This window comes from Lycorma delicatula, chromosome 2 (assembly GCF_047948215.1).
Source record: "Lycorma delicatula isolate Av1 chromosome 2, ASM4794821v1, whole genome shotgun sequence".
Lineage (NCBI taxonomy): Eukaryota > Metazoa > Arthropoda > Insecta > Hemiptera > Fulgoridae > Lycorma > Lycorma delicatula.
Genome location: NC_134456.1, coordinates 64305637 through 64322306, shown reverse-complemented (window position 1 = coordinate 64322306; position 16670 = coordinate 64305637). Strand labels below are relative to the sequence as shown.

The 16670-nt window shown below is 29.8% G+C and overlaps 1 protein-coding gene across 5 annotated transcripts in view; it reads left to right on the top strand.

Moving 5' to 3' along the window:
• Positions 1-16670, top strand: part of LOC142318865 (putative phosphorylase b kinase regulatory subunit alpha) — a 149233-nt gene that overhangs the window by 11687 nt on the left and 120876 nt on the right. For all 5 annotated transcript variants that reach the window (XM_075355439.1, XM_075355436.1, XM_075355435.1 and 2 more), the window contains exons 4-5: positions 8008-8090; positions 10451-10642. In XM_075355439.1, coding sequence (XP_075211554.1) covers positions 8008-8090; positions 10451-10642 — 275 coding nt within the window. The remainder of the gene's footprint in view (positions 1-8007; positions 8091-10450; positions 10643-16670) is intronic.

The window sequence follows — 16670 nt, the reverse complement described above, 5'->3', positions numbered from 1 at the left end:
CAGAACTGATGTGAAAAGTTTCATCGCTGATTCTAAATGTAATATTTCTTTATGAGTGACAAATGCTAAAGAGTATTTCTCTCCTTACTTCATTATAGTAATTATCACTTCCTGTAATGAGAATTTGTTGAGTCTTGCATTAACTCAAAATTAAAAGAGAAAAAATATTCATTGTACTGTAATATACAGTAGTACGGTGCAATATATATGTATATATTTGTACAGTATACAAATATACTGTAATATTGTAGTCTATAAATATGAAATTGAACTTTCCCCTGCGTATTGTTTACAATGCAGTCTTTTTATATCTCAGCATTACTGACATTACTGACGCATGTGGTATGTGCGGCATTGCATCGTAAATTTCAACTGCCCAGAAACATCTGTAGAGTCTTGCAAAATGATAATGAAATTTTAGACCGGATGTTTCTGTTTTTGCGTAGTGCTAATTTTATACAAAAAATGATTGATAATATAGAAAAAATTATTATTGATAGTTTTGCTTATATGTTTGGTATTGGAAGAGTTTCTAATGAGTTTGTTTTTGTTTTAATCTTTGTGGTCCTGTGTTAGCTTTTGATTATCTGAGAAGGGAGCCTTTTACACTCTCTGTTGGACTTTGTTAAATTTTGTATAGTTTCAGTTATTATTTTTACTTTGTTTCTTTTAAATAAATTTATTGTATTTTTGACTGTGATATTAGTTTTAAATTTTATTTCATTTTTTAATTTTAATTTTTTACTTAGTTTTAATTTTTATGTTACAGTTTTTATGTTAGTTTTTTAAGTTTTTCTGTTATCTGAGAATGGGCCCTTTACACCCATCTCAGACTTTGTTAAATTCTATACCTTTAGTTTTATTTTAGATTTTAGCTGTGATATTAGTTGTAAGTTTTATTTATTTTTTAGATTAGCCTTACTTTCTTTTATTTAAAAAAAAAAAAAAAATCCGAGCAATGATAACGCGCATAGGCATTTTTCATCCTCCAAAAAAAAAAAAATTACTGACAAAATTGATTCAAACATGATTGCTCCTAATTTATTGGTTAATATTTTGCTTATGTGCAGTTGCAGGCTTAGTTTACTTAAAAGTTTTGGGGAGAATTAATTTTAAAATGACTTAAATTGCTATCTTTTGACACAGAACATTTAATTTTTCATTTTCTCTCATGATAGTTTTCCTTTTTAATTATTTTACTCTGCACTAATTTAAACAATCAAAATGGCAAAGCAAGAAACATGAAGTTTTGTTGGATTTTTAAGAATTAAGATTCTTGAAAATTTCAGATTTTATCTGTGGTTCTGGAAGACCAAAAATGATGATTCTTCAAAGTTGCAGGTTATATTCGCAGCCTCACATTGAACATTTATAGGGACCAAAATGTCAAATAATATGCCGCTTTGGTTCAATACCTTGGTTAGGTTTAATTATTCTAAATATTTTATTATTCGCTGGTTCATTTAAATAAATAAAAGTCTTTATTTCATTTATAATATAAATTATTTATATTATAATCTTTGAACTTATATTTCATATATATAACATTATTGTATTAATTAATTATACATCTGCAATAAACATATGTTGAGTCTTTGAAGGATGGAACAAGACTGACACAATAAAGCATTAGACAAATTCATTTAAGAAGTATAACAAATAAGTGAGAATTTATAAGAGTGAAAATTTATAAAGAGTAAGAAAAAAGTGAAAATTTTTACTTTTATAAATAAAAAAGGAGGAAATGAAACCTGAGTCTTAACACTAACATTGCTGTAGATTAATATACAGCAAGTTATGTTTTCATAAATTTAGCAGGTTACTTGTGTACTTATAAATCAGAAGAGATTAAACTTTTGTCTTTTATTTTTTATGTTAGCAATGAGATATTTATAGTATGTAATGAAAGTAAATTTCATGGGAGATGAATATTTGTTTATCATAATTGCACATCAATAAGTTTTGGAAACGTAAATAAAAAACATCTTTTATTTAAAAATTTTGGCAGTTTCTTAAAAAGATGTTCTTGAAGTGGTTTACAGTGGGCACGTTAAATCAATGGAAAAATATAGTGTAATATATTAATAATAGCACAAAGTGCTCTCAATCCCAAGCAAAGATAATGACTCCTCAACAGGTGATTTACAGTTTTGCTAAATGTAAATCTGCAGTTACTGTGTATAGTTTAACATATCTTCCAAAGAATTATTATTCTTCAGATTATAACAACATTTGTCAGTGGCATAATGAGTTTGAAATGTCTATATAAAGGAAGAATATGGGACAATCAAGGGTGTCTGAAGAAAATATTCAACATGTCAGGGAGTCTTTCCTGCATAGCCCCAAAAAAAGTGTTGTGAAGACCAGCTGCAAACTAACAATACTAGTGATGACACCACAGGAAATCCTGTAGGATATCCTTACATATGCACCTGTACCGTTTACTTCTGTTGCAGATTTTGAAGCCTACTACTGATTGTGCTGTTTATGCTAACCTTGCATTCCAAATGTTGAAGCATGAAGATGACTTTCTTGATCATATTGTTTTTCTTTATGAGTCAACATTTCATGTTAGTAGAAAAGTTAACACACATAATGTCTGTGTGTGGGGATCAGAAAATCCCAATCAACTTTTATAATCAGTAGGCAACTCCCCCCAAAATTAAATGTTTTGTATGCAATATTCCAACTACAAGTTTACAGGGTATTCTTTTTTGCTGAAGTAAGCGTAACAGGAGTTGGTTATTTGAATATGCTACATACACAGCTATTTCCCCAGTTGCAAGGAGGACCAGGGAAATTTATTTGGCACTTGGCACAAGATGGTTGCCTCCGTGGCATAACTCTGTACTACTAGATTGGTCAGCATGGATCCGAAGACAGAGCTTGTTATTGACTCCAAGATCATCTGAACTGACCCCATGTGAATTTTTCCTTTGGGGTTTTATAAAGGATTTTTTATATATGGCATTACTACCTACTGATTGCTCAATTTGAGGTACAGGGTTGTAGCAGCTGCCCTTTGCATTACTCCAGTCATGCAGGTTAAAGTACGGGATGATCTCTCCTATTGGTTGGATGTGACTGCGTGACAAAAGGTCCTCACATTGAATATTTATAGGGAAAAAGTGTGAGAATTATTCTTTCATTTTATTTGTGATTCATTACTGTTAGTCATGAGTTAAAGATATTAAATAGCTTTAAGTCCCCAATATTCTTTTTCGTACACTGTATATGAGGGGATATCAAAAGGTTTAGAGACTAGCTCTGTTGACAAAAAACTACTTTATCTATGTTCACACACTGTCTTCTTCAAAGTAGTCCGCTTGCTCAGCAATATAGTGTTCCTAGTGTTCTTGCCATTTCTGGAATGTGTCCTGGAAGTCTACTTCTCGAAGCATAGCAAGTACCTTCTGCGATTCGCGTTGAATCTCTGCAATGGTGTCACCCTTTAAGCTGGATTTTCAACTAGAAGGAGAGGGCGTAGTCTGCAGGAGCCATATCTTAGGAATATGATGCATGCAGAAGTGAAATCATGTTGTATCTTGCGAGAAACTCATATGTGAGGAGAGAATGGTAACAGGGTACATTGTCATCATGGGACATCCAGTTTTCACATGCTACAGGTATGGTTGTTTTTCCTGAATGTCCTCCCTCAGTTGTATTAAACCTGGTTGTAGAACTTGCTATTGATGGTCTGACTATTAGGGACAAATTCTTGATGCGCAACGGTGTAATGTTAAGCTTTTCTGGCGTTGAGTGTGTTGAGGGTCTTCCTGATCTTTTGTTATCTTCCAGTGATGTTCTTCTACTCCTAAAACATACGTGCCACTCAAAACACCTTGCACAACTCATGGCAGCATCACCGTAAACTTTCTGCATCCTGTGCAATGTCTTTGTGTCAGATTTTCTGAGTTCACACAGAACTTCACACTCGCTCTTTGTTCTAGCTTGCTGTTCATATTAAAATCACAAAGGTGTTAATGCACATGGACACAGTAGCACAAACTGCACAGCTACTGATGCATAGTACAGTGTCTTTTGGCGCACTGACTTATGAAAGTTGGTGCTCCCTGTGATTGCATATGTGGCCTTGTGTTGCCATTTGTTGGTGTGTTGGAAGTAAATATTTATGCATCTTTTGTTACCTTGGAAGATGTACTTTGAATTTCATGAAATTTTTAGTGATTCAGCTGAATGATGGAAATGATGCAGACGTTACAAAGTAAATTAATAAATATGTTTGAGAATTGGTTTTATAGCATTGTATATGTGGAGTAAAATTACTTACTCAAAATGATCATGGAAATCTGCTCAAATCTTCTTTGTTCCGCAGACCTCTTTAACTTGATAAACATGATTATTTAATTTTCCTTTGTCATAAGGAAACAATTTTTCAAATAAAAAAATAATAAATTACTACTCAAATTTTTTGAGCCATTTTACAGGGGTTATTACAAAAGAAATAGACAATTTTTATGGTTTATGAAAAATTTTACTTTTGTTTATTAACACACTAGTAATGTTTTACAGGGAATGTTTTTAAGTCAGTATAACTGATGTCGGTGTCAGTATTGATTTTGTCTCACAACCAGTCTGACAAGACAAAACAAACTCTGAAGCTACTGCAAAGCAACATTTCAGAACAAAGTATGTTAAGTGATCACCAAGACAATCTATCTATGATTTGAAGAAGCAATTAAAAAAGAATAGGTCTGCATAAAAAAAAACACATACTTGTTCTGGATGACTTTCCATGTCAAAAGAACAAATTGATATTAATATTTTTAATGCCATATAATAATTTAACTCAGGTAAATCATCTACATCAGCCAGTCTATAATTACAAATTCCACAACTGACCATGGGTGAAATTTTATGGAAACGTTTGAAAGTGATGCCTTATAAATTTTAATAAGTACAGAGTTTAAGTAATGATAAAGGTTTCTGTATGGACATGCAGGAATGTGTTCTTTCACCTTTTTATCACTGGTAACAATTGTATATTTCAAGTGGAAAGATCAAAGGAATTCACATCAATGGAAAGGTCAATGGATGCAATAGATAAATATGGGGAACAGAAAATTCTAAAGAAATTTTGCTACATATATGTAATTTACCTCATCTTGAACCCAAAGGGAAGACACCCTCTATGGCAGTTACAGTCGCCACTCCACCCCCTCTGTAGCTAGCCCTTAGGGGCTTTATCAGAGGTCATTTTCAATACTATAAAACAGACATCTTCTAGTTTCAATTGCCTCAGTCAGGATGCCACTGATGTGAATGCCACGAATGACATTCCCGTTGGTATACTACCACTAACCTAATTAAACTTCCTTTCAATAGTTTTAATCAAGACCATACCAATTGAGCTGTACTAGTTCTAGATTTGCCTGAAAATGGTAAAAAGGTCAGCTTTACACGCAATATCGAACAAGAATCAATAAGAATATAAACCAAAATATAAACACAAACAAAATATAAATCTTGCAGAATACTAATACAATAAACACTAAAACTAAAGTAAATTGAGTGTTTGTAAATTGTTTGCAATATTTATAAAGCGTTTATACTTTCACTAAATCATGTGATTTACAGAAAGTGAATGACCTTTTTTTGATATTTCTTTTGAAGAAGTGTATAAAGTATGGACTGTTCTTTTTTATTTATTTTTTTTTTAAACACATATGAACTGGAGGAATTTAAGTGAGTTCATTCATATGTTAATTTAATCACTAATGCCCTAATTCAAGTAAAATACTTAGAAATTCATTCTTGCACAAGATGGAGCTGCATCTCAATGGCACATAGACGTTCAAAATTATCGGGATGAACATCTATTAAGTTGTTGGATTTGCCAGCTGACGAAAACATGACATTGATAAATTAGCCACCAAGAAGTCCAGACTTAACATAGTGTGACTACTTTTTGTCTGCAAAAAGGGGTAGTTTTTGTCCCTCCTTCCTGTTGATGTAAATGACTACACAATGTATATCACAAACACTGTTGTTACTGTTGAGCAGGATGTGCTTTCATTTGTTTGGGATGAATTTGACTACCGTGTCGATATCTATCATGTGACTCATGATGCCCACATAAAATATTTGTAGATATAAACTTTAGAGATATCCTGTAAACTATGTAAGCAATACTCTCCGTATTTGAAAAATGAATTTTTTACAAGCCATTGAAAATATCTATTTAATTTGTATAATATATGTAATATCATCTTAAGTATCAAGAGAGTAGGCAATGTATCAATAAATTAGCAAGGAAATATGTAATAATTTCTGAAATATTTTCTTTGTTTCACAAGTTGTGATTTTGCACAATGAACATTTTGAAAAATCTGGTAAAGAAGAAATTGTATTTGTTAAACTTCATTCATTATTTCTTCTATTAAATTTTTTTAATATATGCACCTAACAGTGTGTGGTTTTGGTTTAAATACATTTGAAATATGTCACATCTCATTTTGATTTTTACAACTAGCAGAATAATATAACATTTGAAATTTAATGTCATTATATATATATATATTTTTTTTTTTTTTTTTTGAAATATTTTTAAATTCTTGATCTTTGTGCTTTTTTTCTTTTTGTAGACTTGTTTAATATTTATAAAGTTTTAAATATTTTATAATATTTTTTTATAATTTTTAGTATTAATTATGATATATAATACATTTTTTTTGTCTTTTTCCGTGTTACTATTTACTTGCACACTTACTTCTGGAATCTAATTATTAAAATCTAATCTAAGTTATCTAATTATTAACCTCTGTAAAAATCTTTGAATTAAAATGAAAAGTACATAAAATTTTATTTCACCAAAAACGTCTGATTTTTCACCTTTTTTTATATTATTATTGAATTATTATTTATTGTAAAAACTTTTTTTACAGTCAGAGGTTAATAATTATTAATACATTAATATATTTAAATAAAAAAAAAAGTTAAAAAATATATCTATACGAGACTTCATATACATATTACATATATTTTTTTAACTTTTTGAAAGGCATGTTGGATTTGAACCAACATGCCTTCCCCTTGTATAATGCAAATATGTCATTAATTAAACTTTCATTTGGTTGTAACTCTAGATGAAAATAAGTACCACTTATGATATATCGTTGAAAAGCTCTCAATGATTGCTATTACTGCAGTTAAGAAAAGTCCAAAATCCAAACAATTTGGATTTCTTTGGCTTTTTTGGACACTTTTGGTTCAGTTGATTGCAATTGAAAGTGGGGGTGCACAACTAGATGTAAAATACAACAGTCCTAATTCCAAAATTTCAACATTCTATGTTTAATTGTTTTTGATTTATGCGAGATACATTCATACATACAGACATCACACCAAAACTAGTCAAAATAGATTCAGGGATGGTCAAAATGGATATTTCCATTGAAATGTGAAAACAGAAATTTGTTGAAATTACAATACTTCCTTTACTTTGCACAAGGAAGTAAAAAAGATTCTTAAAATCTAAAATATCATGTATTTATAGAGCTCTATTATCATTAACAAACTAAAAATCATGTCATGAGAATCATAAGATTGTTTGTTACTCAGTAATGAGGTTTATTTACTACTGTTTCAATAGATGTGTTAATTTAATGAAGATAGACCATGATATTGTTTCTTTTTTGTCAGACGTTTTGCTTGTTGTTTGGTTGATGAAGTAATTCATCACAGAAGTTTGTACATGGGAATATAGAAATGGAATTTTTAGGGTATGAAAAATGTCATACCTGCCCAGGATTCAAACCCAGGACCCCCAGATGAAAGGTCAATAAACTACTACTCCACCATGAAGATTGGCAGAGTTAACATGTTTTGTGTGTTAATTTTTAAAATCTTACTTTTAAAAATGTTATTTATCATGGTTTTACAATCTACCATGAATTAACTATATGGAAATAGATCATTTTGTAGAAGTACTATTAATATTTTATTCATTTTGTATTAATGTTTTGTCCATTTCATTTTATATTTTAGGGTTACAGATAGTATTTAATTTAGATGAAGTTGCATTCATTCAAAATTTGGTGTTTTACATTGAGTCTGCATATTGTGTACCGGTATGTATTTTTGATGATATTGTTATTGCTACTTTTTGTACTTCTTGATTTTTAAAAAATAAAAAATATACTTTTTGAAATTTTTATTAGTTTATAAAAAAAAGACATCAAAGTGCATTTTGATGCATTTTTGTTTTGTATATATATTTATTAATATTTCAGTGTGCTGTGTAATGTATATCAGTTATTGATTAAAAAACAAGAACTATTTGAAATTTTTAAAAAAACAAAAACTATTATATACAAATTACTTCCTTCTTAAAAATTTAAAAAGTTATATGTACAGTATAACAAAGGTTTCATGAGAAATACTATTAGCTACATGATAATACAATAATTGCTTTTATTTAAGAATTAATCCATTTCAGATTACCCATAGGTAGTTGTTGCTGATAAAATTTATTATTTTTTTTCATAGAGTCGTAGCACTTTTAGCAATTTGAAGTCAAAAGTTACTTTATTTTTTAAGAAGTTTTATATATTTTTGTGCTGCCATTTTATATAGGCCAAGTTCAAGGTTTGGAGAAACTTAAATAATGTTCTTGTTTTTAAAGATATCAACATAAACTAAAACCACGTAAATTTACATAAAACGTTGTATGTTTGGTAGGCCAAAGTTATTTTGACCAAAGTAATTTGTACTAACACTTGGTCATCTTAGGTGATTTGACAAAGCTGTTGTACCATGCAAATGAAAGAACTGTATCAGTAATTCACAGTTTCACATTCCACTTGTATTTACCCAGGCACAATATTTGTTTTAAATGCTCCAGGAAGTACACACCTAAAACAATAGAAATCATATCTACCAATATTATAATCAGTTTATTTCTCTTTACAAATTTCAGTTTACAAATAGTTAATTTGAAATGAACATAATCAGTTTCTTTTGCTTGGATATTTTTCCATCTACTGACATACAGTCTTTTTTGCCAGGGTATAGTCTACTACTACTTTAATCACTGATAAAATTCGTTTACATCATTCATAACTGTTTCATTTAATTTATTACCTCCCCTTTTTGTTAGGTAATCTTAATACGTATTTTGTTAATTAAATTCTTCACAGATTTTAGTTTGTAAAAGTCTACTGACTGACTTTCTCTGGTTTGAAAGTATTTTGCAATCATATACTTTTTATTAAATTTTCGTTTTTAACTAGTAACATTTTTGATTTGGTTTCATTTTTCTCATTTTAAGCTCTATTTAGATTTTTATTAAAGGATGTAATAATTTTCATTTTTTGCTGTAGCAGATGTTTTGTTTTCTTTTTTGAGCTGACTGATGCTGTCTTGCTTAATATTTCTACATAGAAGCTGGAGGTAAATGCAAAAATGTTTATGCAGTATCTACAAAAATCTTCATAAATCACTTTTTACAGTTCCTAGTATGAAATTTACATCAATCTCATCTGCCTTTTCTTCAATACCAAATATTTTTTATTACATGAAGGGCATATTGAGTTAACTGAAACCACTTCCAATAAGAACATTCTTAGGTTATTTGTATGGTTAAAAGTTATTTATTTATTTGTTTTTAACAATTTCTAATAGTTTTTTTATGAATTTTAAATTTATCACTACAATTTCTGCAATCTGTATGTTACAGTAGTATGGAAATCCATACTGCTTTACATGATAATTATTTCTCACCATAAATAGAAAATATTTCTTCATCAGTATCCTTTATAAGGAGTACTTTAAACTGAGCTGCATGTATGTCTCTTACCTTATGACTGTAGATTACCTAGGTCTGTGACCCTATTTACCCTGTTACTGAGGTCTGACCATTCCAGATTCTCCATACTAATAATGCCAGGATCTGAGAAGCTATTGCATCCTTGGTGTCTGATAGAAGCCTAAATGTGGACTAATTTAAATGCTGTTTTTTGTCTGGTGGTTGTACTAAACATCTAGTGGCTAAAATGCCTATTGGGTAAGCGGCATAATTCCTCACTTAATAACCAGTAGCGAATACCTGCTGATTACTAACTGAATATTGTAAAGTAGGATTGTGAATTCACCTTGACATTTAAAAAATCAGGTCACTATTTTCAGATATCTTCTGTTAGTCAATTATTTACTCATTTCCCTTAGTGTAAGCAGTACTTCAGGTTTAATGGATGTATTAAAATTGATTTAAAAGTCAGGTTATAGTTTAGTTTTATTTTTGAAATTATTTCCTCTTAGTACCTTTAATATTTGTATTTTAAAGCATTTTTGTTCAAATAAGAGACCAAGCTGATTAATGTCTTAATGTAAAGTTTGTTATTTTGTTATGAGAATTGATAGGCTTTTTTTTATGTTACTGTTTTCTAATATTAATATCTCAGTATGTGATATATGTTTTTGTACTATTCAGGATTACGGCATTTGGGAAAGAGGTGATAAAGCAAATCATGGCTTACCTGAACTTAATGCTAGTTCCATAGGTATGGCAAAAGCAGCTTTAGAAGCAATGAATGAATTAGATTTATTTGGAGCTCGTGGTGGTCCTTCCTCAGTTATTCATGTTCTAGCTGATGAGGCACAAAAATGTCAGGCTGTTTTACAGGTATAGTTAATTAAAATCCTTTTAAAGTAAAATATTTTAAAAAATGTTCCCATTTTGAACTTCAGGATCTATTGTTCTGGGTGTTATGTACTTATTTATATGACGTCTCCCTACTGAGAACTGAAAGTAGTCTAAGATATTAGATTTTGTATTGATTTAAAAGTTTTTATTTCCTTAAAAAGTTCATTTCCATCAATATATCTTAAAATATTACCATTTTTATTTGTAAGAACAAATCTGTATAAGAAATAACATCACAATTCATCGTTTGTCAAAATGTTTTTATCAAAATTAAAGAAATTTATATAAATTATCATAATGTTGTAATAGTTCAAATCTTTCTTGTACGATTAATGGCAGTGATCGACAGTAGTATAGTAAAACTACTTAAAAAATTTTTCTTTTCTGTTCTGAAGAATTTCATCTGCATTTTTTATAGTCAAAGAGATGAGGCTTCCTTCTAGTTCTTACAGTAGGAAATTCGATGCCAATCATTAAAATTAATGCTTCAATTTTTGTTTCATTGAGTAGTAAATCAAAATATTCTCCCTATCTTTTAATTTTAAAATATGTTATTAAGTTTTGTAAAGATGATAGCATTCGTTAATATTTAATTGGGAATTTTAAAGAAGTTCACTAGATATGTCAATTTTCACTAAAATGTCATTTAGGCAAGTTACACTTTCCTAAATTGAAGTTTTAAAGGTTTAATGAATTTAATCTTTGTTTCCTTGTCTTGTATCACTTATGTGTTTCAGTGTCAACTTCATAAGGTGTTTTGTTTTTTTTAAATATCCCATTTTTCAGTAGAGACTAAAAAAGAATTATAGAAAGCCCTTGAATTAATTTGAAGAAAGAGATTGTTTTAAAATTAACTTCTGTGCCATTATTAACCACCAAGTTTAAGGTGTACGAATGCAGAAGGTACATATAATGTATAAGGATTATTTTTTTAATCTTTTTTTTGTAATTCTCTATGTTGTCAATGCGTATTGTATCTATTGTAGCCTTGTATAACGGTAATATTATGTTTTTGAGTAACTTTTTAAGGTAATTAAGTTAACTTTGGCCAGTAGTATCATACACTGGACAGAATTCTAGAAAATGCTCACAAAAGCAGATTTTTTCTGTATCAATTTACAAAGCTAATAATAAATGTAATTTAATCTACATGACTTATGTTAGAAGTACTGTCCATAATATTAAAAAAATTTTTAGGTCTCTAAATTTTTGACAGTACTTGACTTCAAGTGATTTCCTAATAGAGATATATCATTTTGGAAATGAACTCTAAATATTGAGGAAAATGAGACCTTGCTGATTTTTTTTTAACATCGATTTGTTTAAAATTATGGACTCAAATTTAGTAATTATTTCTACCGTTTTTAAAAAATTGTCATTGTTGCTTTCATACAATTTATATCTTTTGCCACGAAAAACCAAGCATTACGTTGCTAAAGATTAAATTATAGCAATAATACTCTCTATTTTTGCTCTCCACTGTTTATTTTTGTTTTAAAATATTTTTTGTTCAGTTGTATCAATCATGGAATTTTGCATGAAGTGAGTTTTAAGTTAAAAGTCTTTTTTTTATTTCTCTATGTGATCTAAGAAAAAAATTTCATATGTGAGTAGGTCCATGGCTAAGTGTCTTGAGTCTGAATAACTTGCTAGACTTGTAAGTTTTATTTAAATCAAATATTTTACAGTATAAACTGAGTTTGTTTTAATAGAGTAAACAAACCAGTTTCTTTGGATTTTCTCTCCATTTTGTAAACTGTAATATTGTGATGCATTAAATGATTGGTTGTTGTTATCAATAGGAGATTTGAATTCTAAAGTTGGCTTGAGTGATTCTTGAAGTTGAAGAACTATAAGCTCACAATTCTATGTTTCAACACAGTTGGCGAAGTTGATGAATCATGAACTTCAGTAGATTTTCACTTTGTTGAAATAGTTCATTACCTGTAATTTCCTTCAAGAAATGTTTGTCATCTTGATAATGAATATTCTTCTAATCTGCCTTCATCATAGTTTATAACCTTCTCTGAAATAACATCAGTGCTAATAGATTTGATGGTTCAGCATCATTTACTTGTGATGTTCTAGATTCTTCTTTTTTGATGAATTTCAACATTGAATCTTTCTGTCTTTCTTTCTTTACTTCAATTTCTAGTTTTCTTTTTCTGCAAATACTACCTGATTTTTTCTTTTTTAGTTCTTGAGATGTTATTAAAAATAATTATTCATACTAGTTATTTATTTCAAATGACTGTTTTTTCTTAAATTGAAATATCAGCAATAATAAAACAACTATGTAAACCAAAATTAATACATTTACAATTATTAAAATTATTTTACATTAATTATAGATAATAAATATATATAATTGTATTTTTATTACCTATAAGTAATGTAAAATCATTTTAAGTACAGTAGTTCAATAGAATACAGAAATAAACTAAATTGTGATAACATTTCATTTAAGTTTTTAATAATTATTCATATACATAATATTGTATATACCCAAAGTCATAATTAATATATAAAGCTTATAATTACCTTTGAAAATGTGTGTCATTGCCACATGGTAGGTTAAAAATATATAAAAAAGGTATAATATAAAAAGATTTACCTTTTTAGTGTAAAAAGGTATTATAAAATACTAGATTTTTCTTGACTTCAGTAAAATTTAAAAATTAAAAGATGAAAAATTGCCTTTAATTACTTACTATTAAACTTAATGTAATTTTAATGTTTTTAAAAATATAATGTACGTACCTACTTGAAAAAAATGAGAATCCAATAAATAAACAGAATAAAAATCTTTTATCCACTATTGCAAGGAGCTTGTTTAGAAACAATTCGATTAGGTATATCTGAGAATGTGTGCGTATGCATGTTCTGACTGATCTTAGGTAACCAGTGTAGTAATAGGTAGTATGTTTACTAATCAATTTTTTGTCTCTTCTATGAACTAAAACAAAGTTGATAATATTACACATGGCCTACTTTGAGAACGACAATGAAGTTTGTTTACATTTTGTTAATGGCACAAGGCATTATTCACCCTTTATTTCTGCACCTCCTTGCAGGCACAGCTTGCAGGCCAGCCAGGAACGGCCCTGGCAACTTTATAGTTCATCTATTAAACTGAATTACTTGAAAATATTTTTCAAAACTAACAATAATTAGCAATGAATGTTATAATACATACTTAATAACTATTTTGTGTTAATCTCATTTTTTTATTATTCATCTAAACCTGTGGTTCTCAACCTGGGAGGCGTTAAAGAATTTCAAGGGAGGCATGAGTGTATTTAAAAAAAAAAAAATAGAAAAATAAAACTATAATTTACTCAGTTTTGTGGTCGCATGTATATTTTCAAAATTATTGTACTTTTTTGTATGTTGTACTCGAACAAACGATTATTGTACTTTTTTGTATGTTGTACTCGAACAAACGATTATTGTAATAACATGTTTATTGTCATATGTCTGGCAACACTGTAAGAGTGTGAGAACAGTTACTTGCTGCTTTCCTTTTGTTATCCCTTTCTGGCATCATCCAGCGTCATGCGTACCAGTGTCGTCAGTCAGTGATTCATCTGCGTGTGAATGTAGTTATGAGTCGTCATTTTTGTTGTGATTCTAGATGCCTATGTTGTTTGTTTTAAATGCATAAAAAAGTGAAAGTGACAATTTGTGTGTTGTAGTAGGACTGAAAATGGCTAAATCAATACAAAAGAAAAGACTATATAGTGAAGACTATATTAAATACGGACTTACCTTCATTGAAAAGAATGGTAGTCATTTACCTCACTGTGTTATTTACCATGTTGTTCTGAATATTGATGCAATACAGCGTGGATATTTGGAACGACATTTGACTACAAATCATTCTGCTTTGAAAGACAAGCCTACTAACGTTTTTATTGCCAAAAAAACGGTCTTAAATACATGAAACTTGATTTCACTGGAAGTTTTCTAATGAAAAATGATAAAGCTGTTAAAGCTTCTTTCAAAATTGCCTTGTTGATAGCAAAAGACAAGAAACCTCATACAATTGATGAGTTACTAATAAAACCTTGTTTACTTACTGCTTGTAGTACTATACTCAGTGAAGGCAGCACTAATAAAGTCGCAAAACTTTCTTTGTCAAATGACACAGTAAAATGCAGAATTGATGAAATGGCTCTGGATTTTAAAAATCAAGTAGTGCAAAAACTAAAGAGCTCCTCATTCTTTTCTTTGCTGTGTGATGAAACAACCAACATTTCAAAACATGCACAGTTATTGTTTTACTGTAAATTTATTGAAGGAAAACAATTGTTTGAGGAAATATTGTTTTCAAAATCTCTTGAAATGACAACTAAAGCTGTTGATATATTTCTACTCTTCATACTTTTTAGCAGCTAATTATCTTCCTTGGGAGAAAGTTATTGGAATGTGTACTGATGGAGCCCAAGCCATGATAGGATAATGATCGGGATTTATAGAATTGGCTAAGAAAAAGAACCCTAAAATAATTGGTTCTCACTGTATCATTCACAGACAAGCTTTAGCTTGTTAGAGTCTATCTGAATCACTCAATGTTGTTTTAAACATAGCAATTAAAGTAGCAAACCATGTCAAAAACAGCACTTTGAACACTAGACTCTTTGAGGCGTTGTGTCAAAAATTGAACAGTGACCAAGAAACTCTTCTTTTTCACACAGACTTTTGTTGGCTATCAAAAGATAATATGCTTGCTAGATTATTTAATTTAAAATCGGAAGTTGACATTTTTTTGTTGACGTCAGGACAAGATCTGTACAGCAAGTTTACAGATGATAAATTTATCTTTTACTTGGCATATTTATCAGACTTATTCGAAACACTCAACTTGCTGAACCTGAAGCTGCAAGGTCAGAAAAAATTCTGAAGACTTATATTGCAGTTAAGGGTTTCACAGAAAAGATAGCTCTTTGGCAATGCTGCCTTCAGAGTTCAGAGCCAAACTTTTCATCCCTTCCAAGATTGAATGACCTCCTTGATACAAAAAATCTATTACACCTAATAAATGATTTGAAGGACCTTATATCTGGGCATTTGGTAGAACTGAAACATGAAATTGGAGACTTTTTTCCAGATGTTAGTTTAGAGAACCGGTAGTTTAAGCTGACAACAGCTCCCTTTAAAATCGACGTGGATATACTTCCTGATCATAGTCAGGAACAGGCAATCGAGCTAAAATGTGATTCTTAAACAAACGCAGAGTTCACAAACATGAATGTTCAAGATTTTTGGTTAAGCTATTTTCCTGTTTACCCACAAGTTGCTTTGGAAGCTGCAAAGTTGTTAGTACAGTTTTCATCTACATATCTCTGTGATTCTGGATTTTCTACATTTGTGTACATGAAGTCAAAATATTGAGCAAGGCTGGTTGTCAAAAGTGACCTGAGGTCTGCTTTGTCACAGTTACAGCCAAATATTCAAAAACTTGTCAAGGACAAACAGTGCCAGCCCTCTCATTAATGTTGTGAAAGTGACTGATATTACATGCATAACTACCTTATGTAGATTGTAGAGTACCTCAGATAAATTTTTAGTTAGTTCTGTGATTCTTTGATTTCAAAAATTAATAAAATTGTATACTAATAGCAATATGTTGAAAATAAAGTTATATGTAGTAATATTAAATTTTGTGTATAAAATTATCTGAAGTTTAATTTAATAAACCAGCTTCAGCTAACTTAATCTAACCTAACCTAATCAGCTTCAGTTTCATATTCCTATTGACCACATATGGTGGTGGTGGGGAGGTGTGACCTCATATCAGTGTTCAAAGGGGGACACAGAACCTGAAAGGTTGAGAACCGCTGATCTAAACTGTTAATCAAGGCTCAATATTTTAACTTGCACACAAGAGTAGACACCAATGGACACACACATAAGACACAAGAAAAAAGTAAAACTTATTGTAAAATTTGTTTTATTTTTCTCCTAAGCATACAAAGAAACATACTGCTGACACATGGCAGTCACA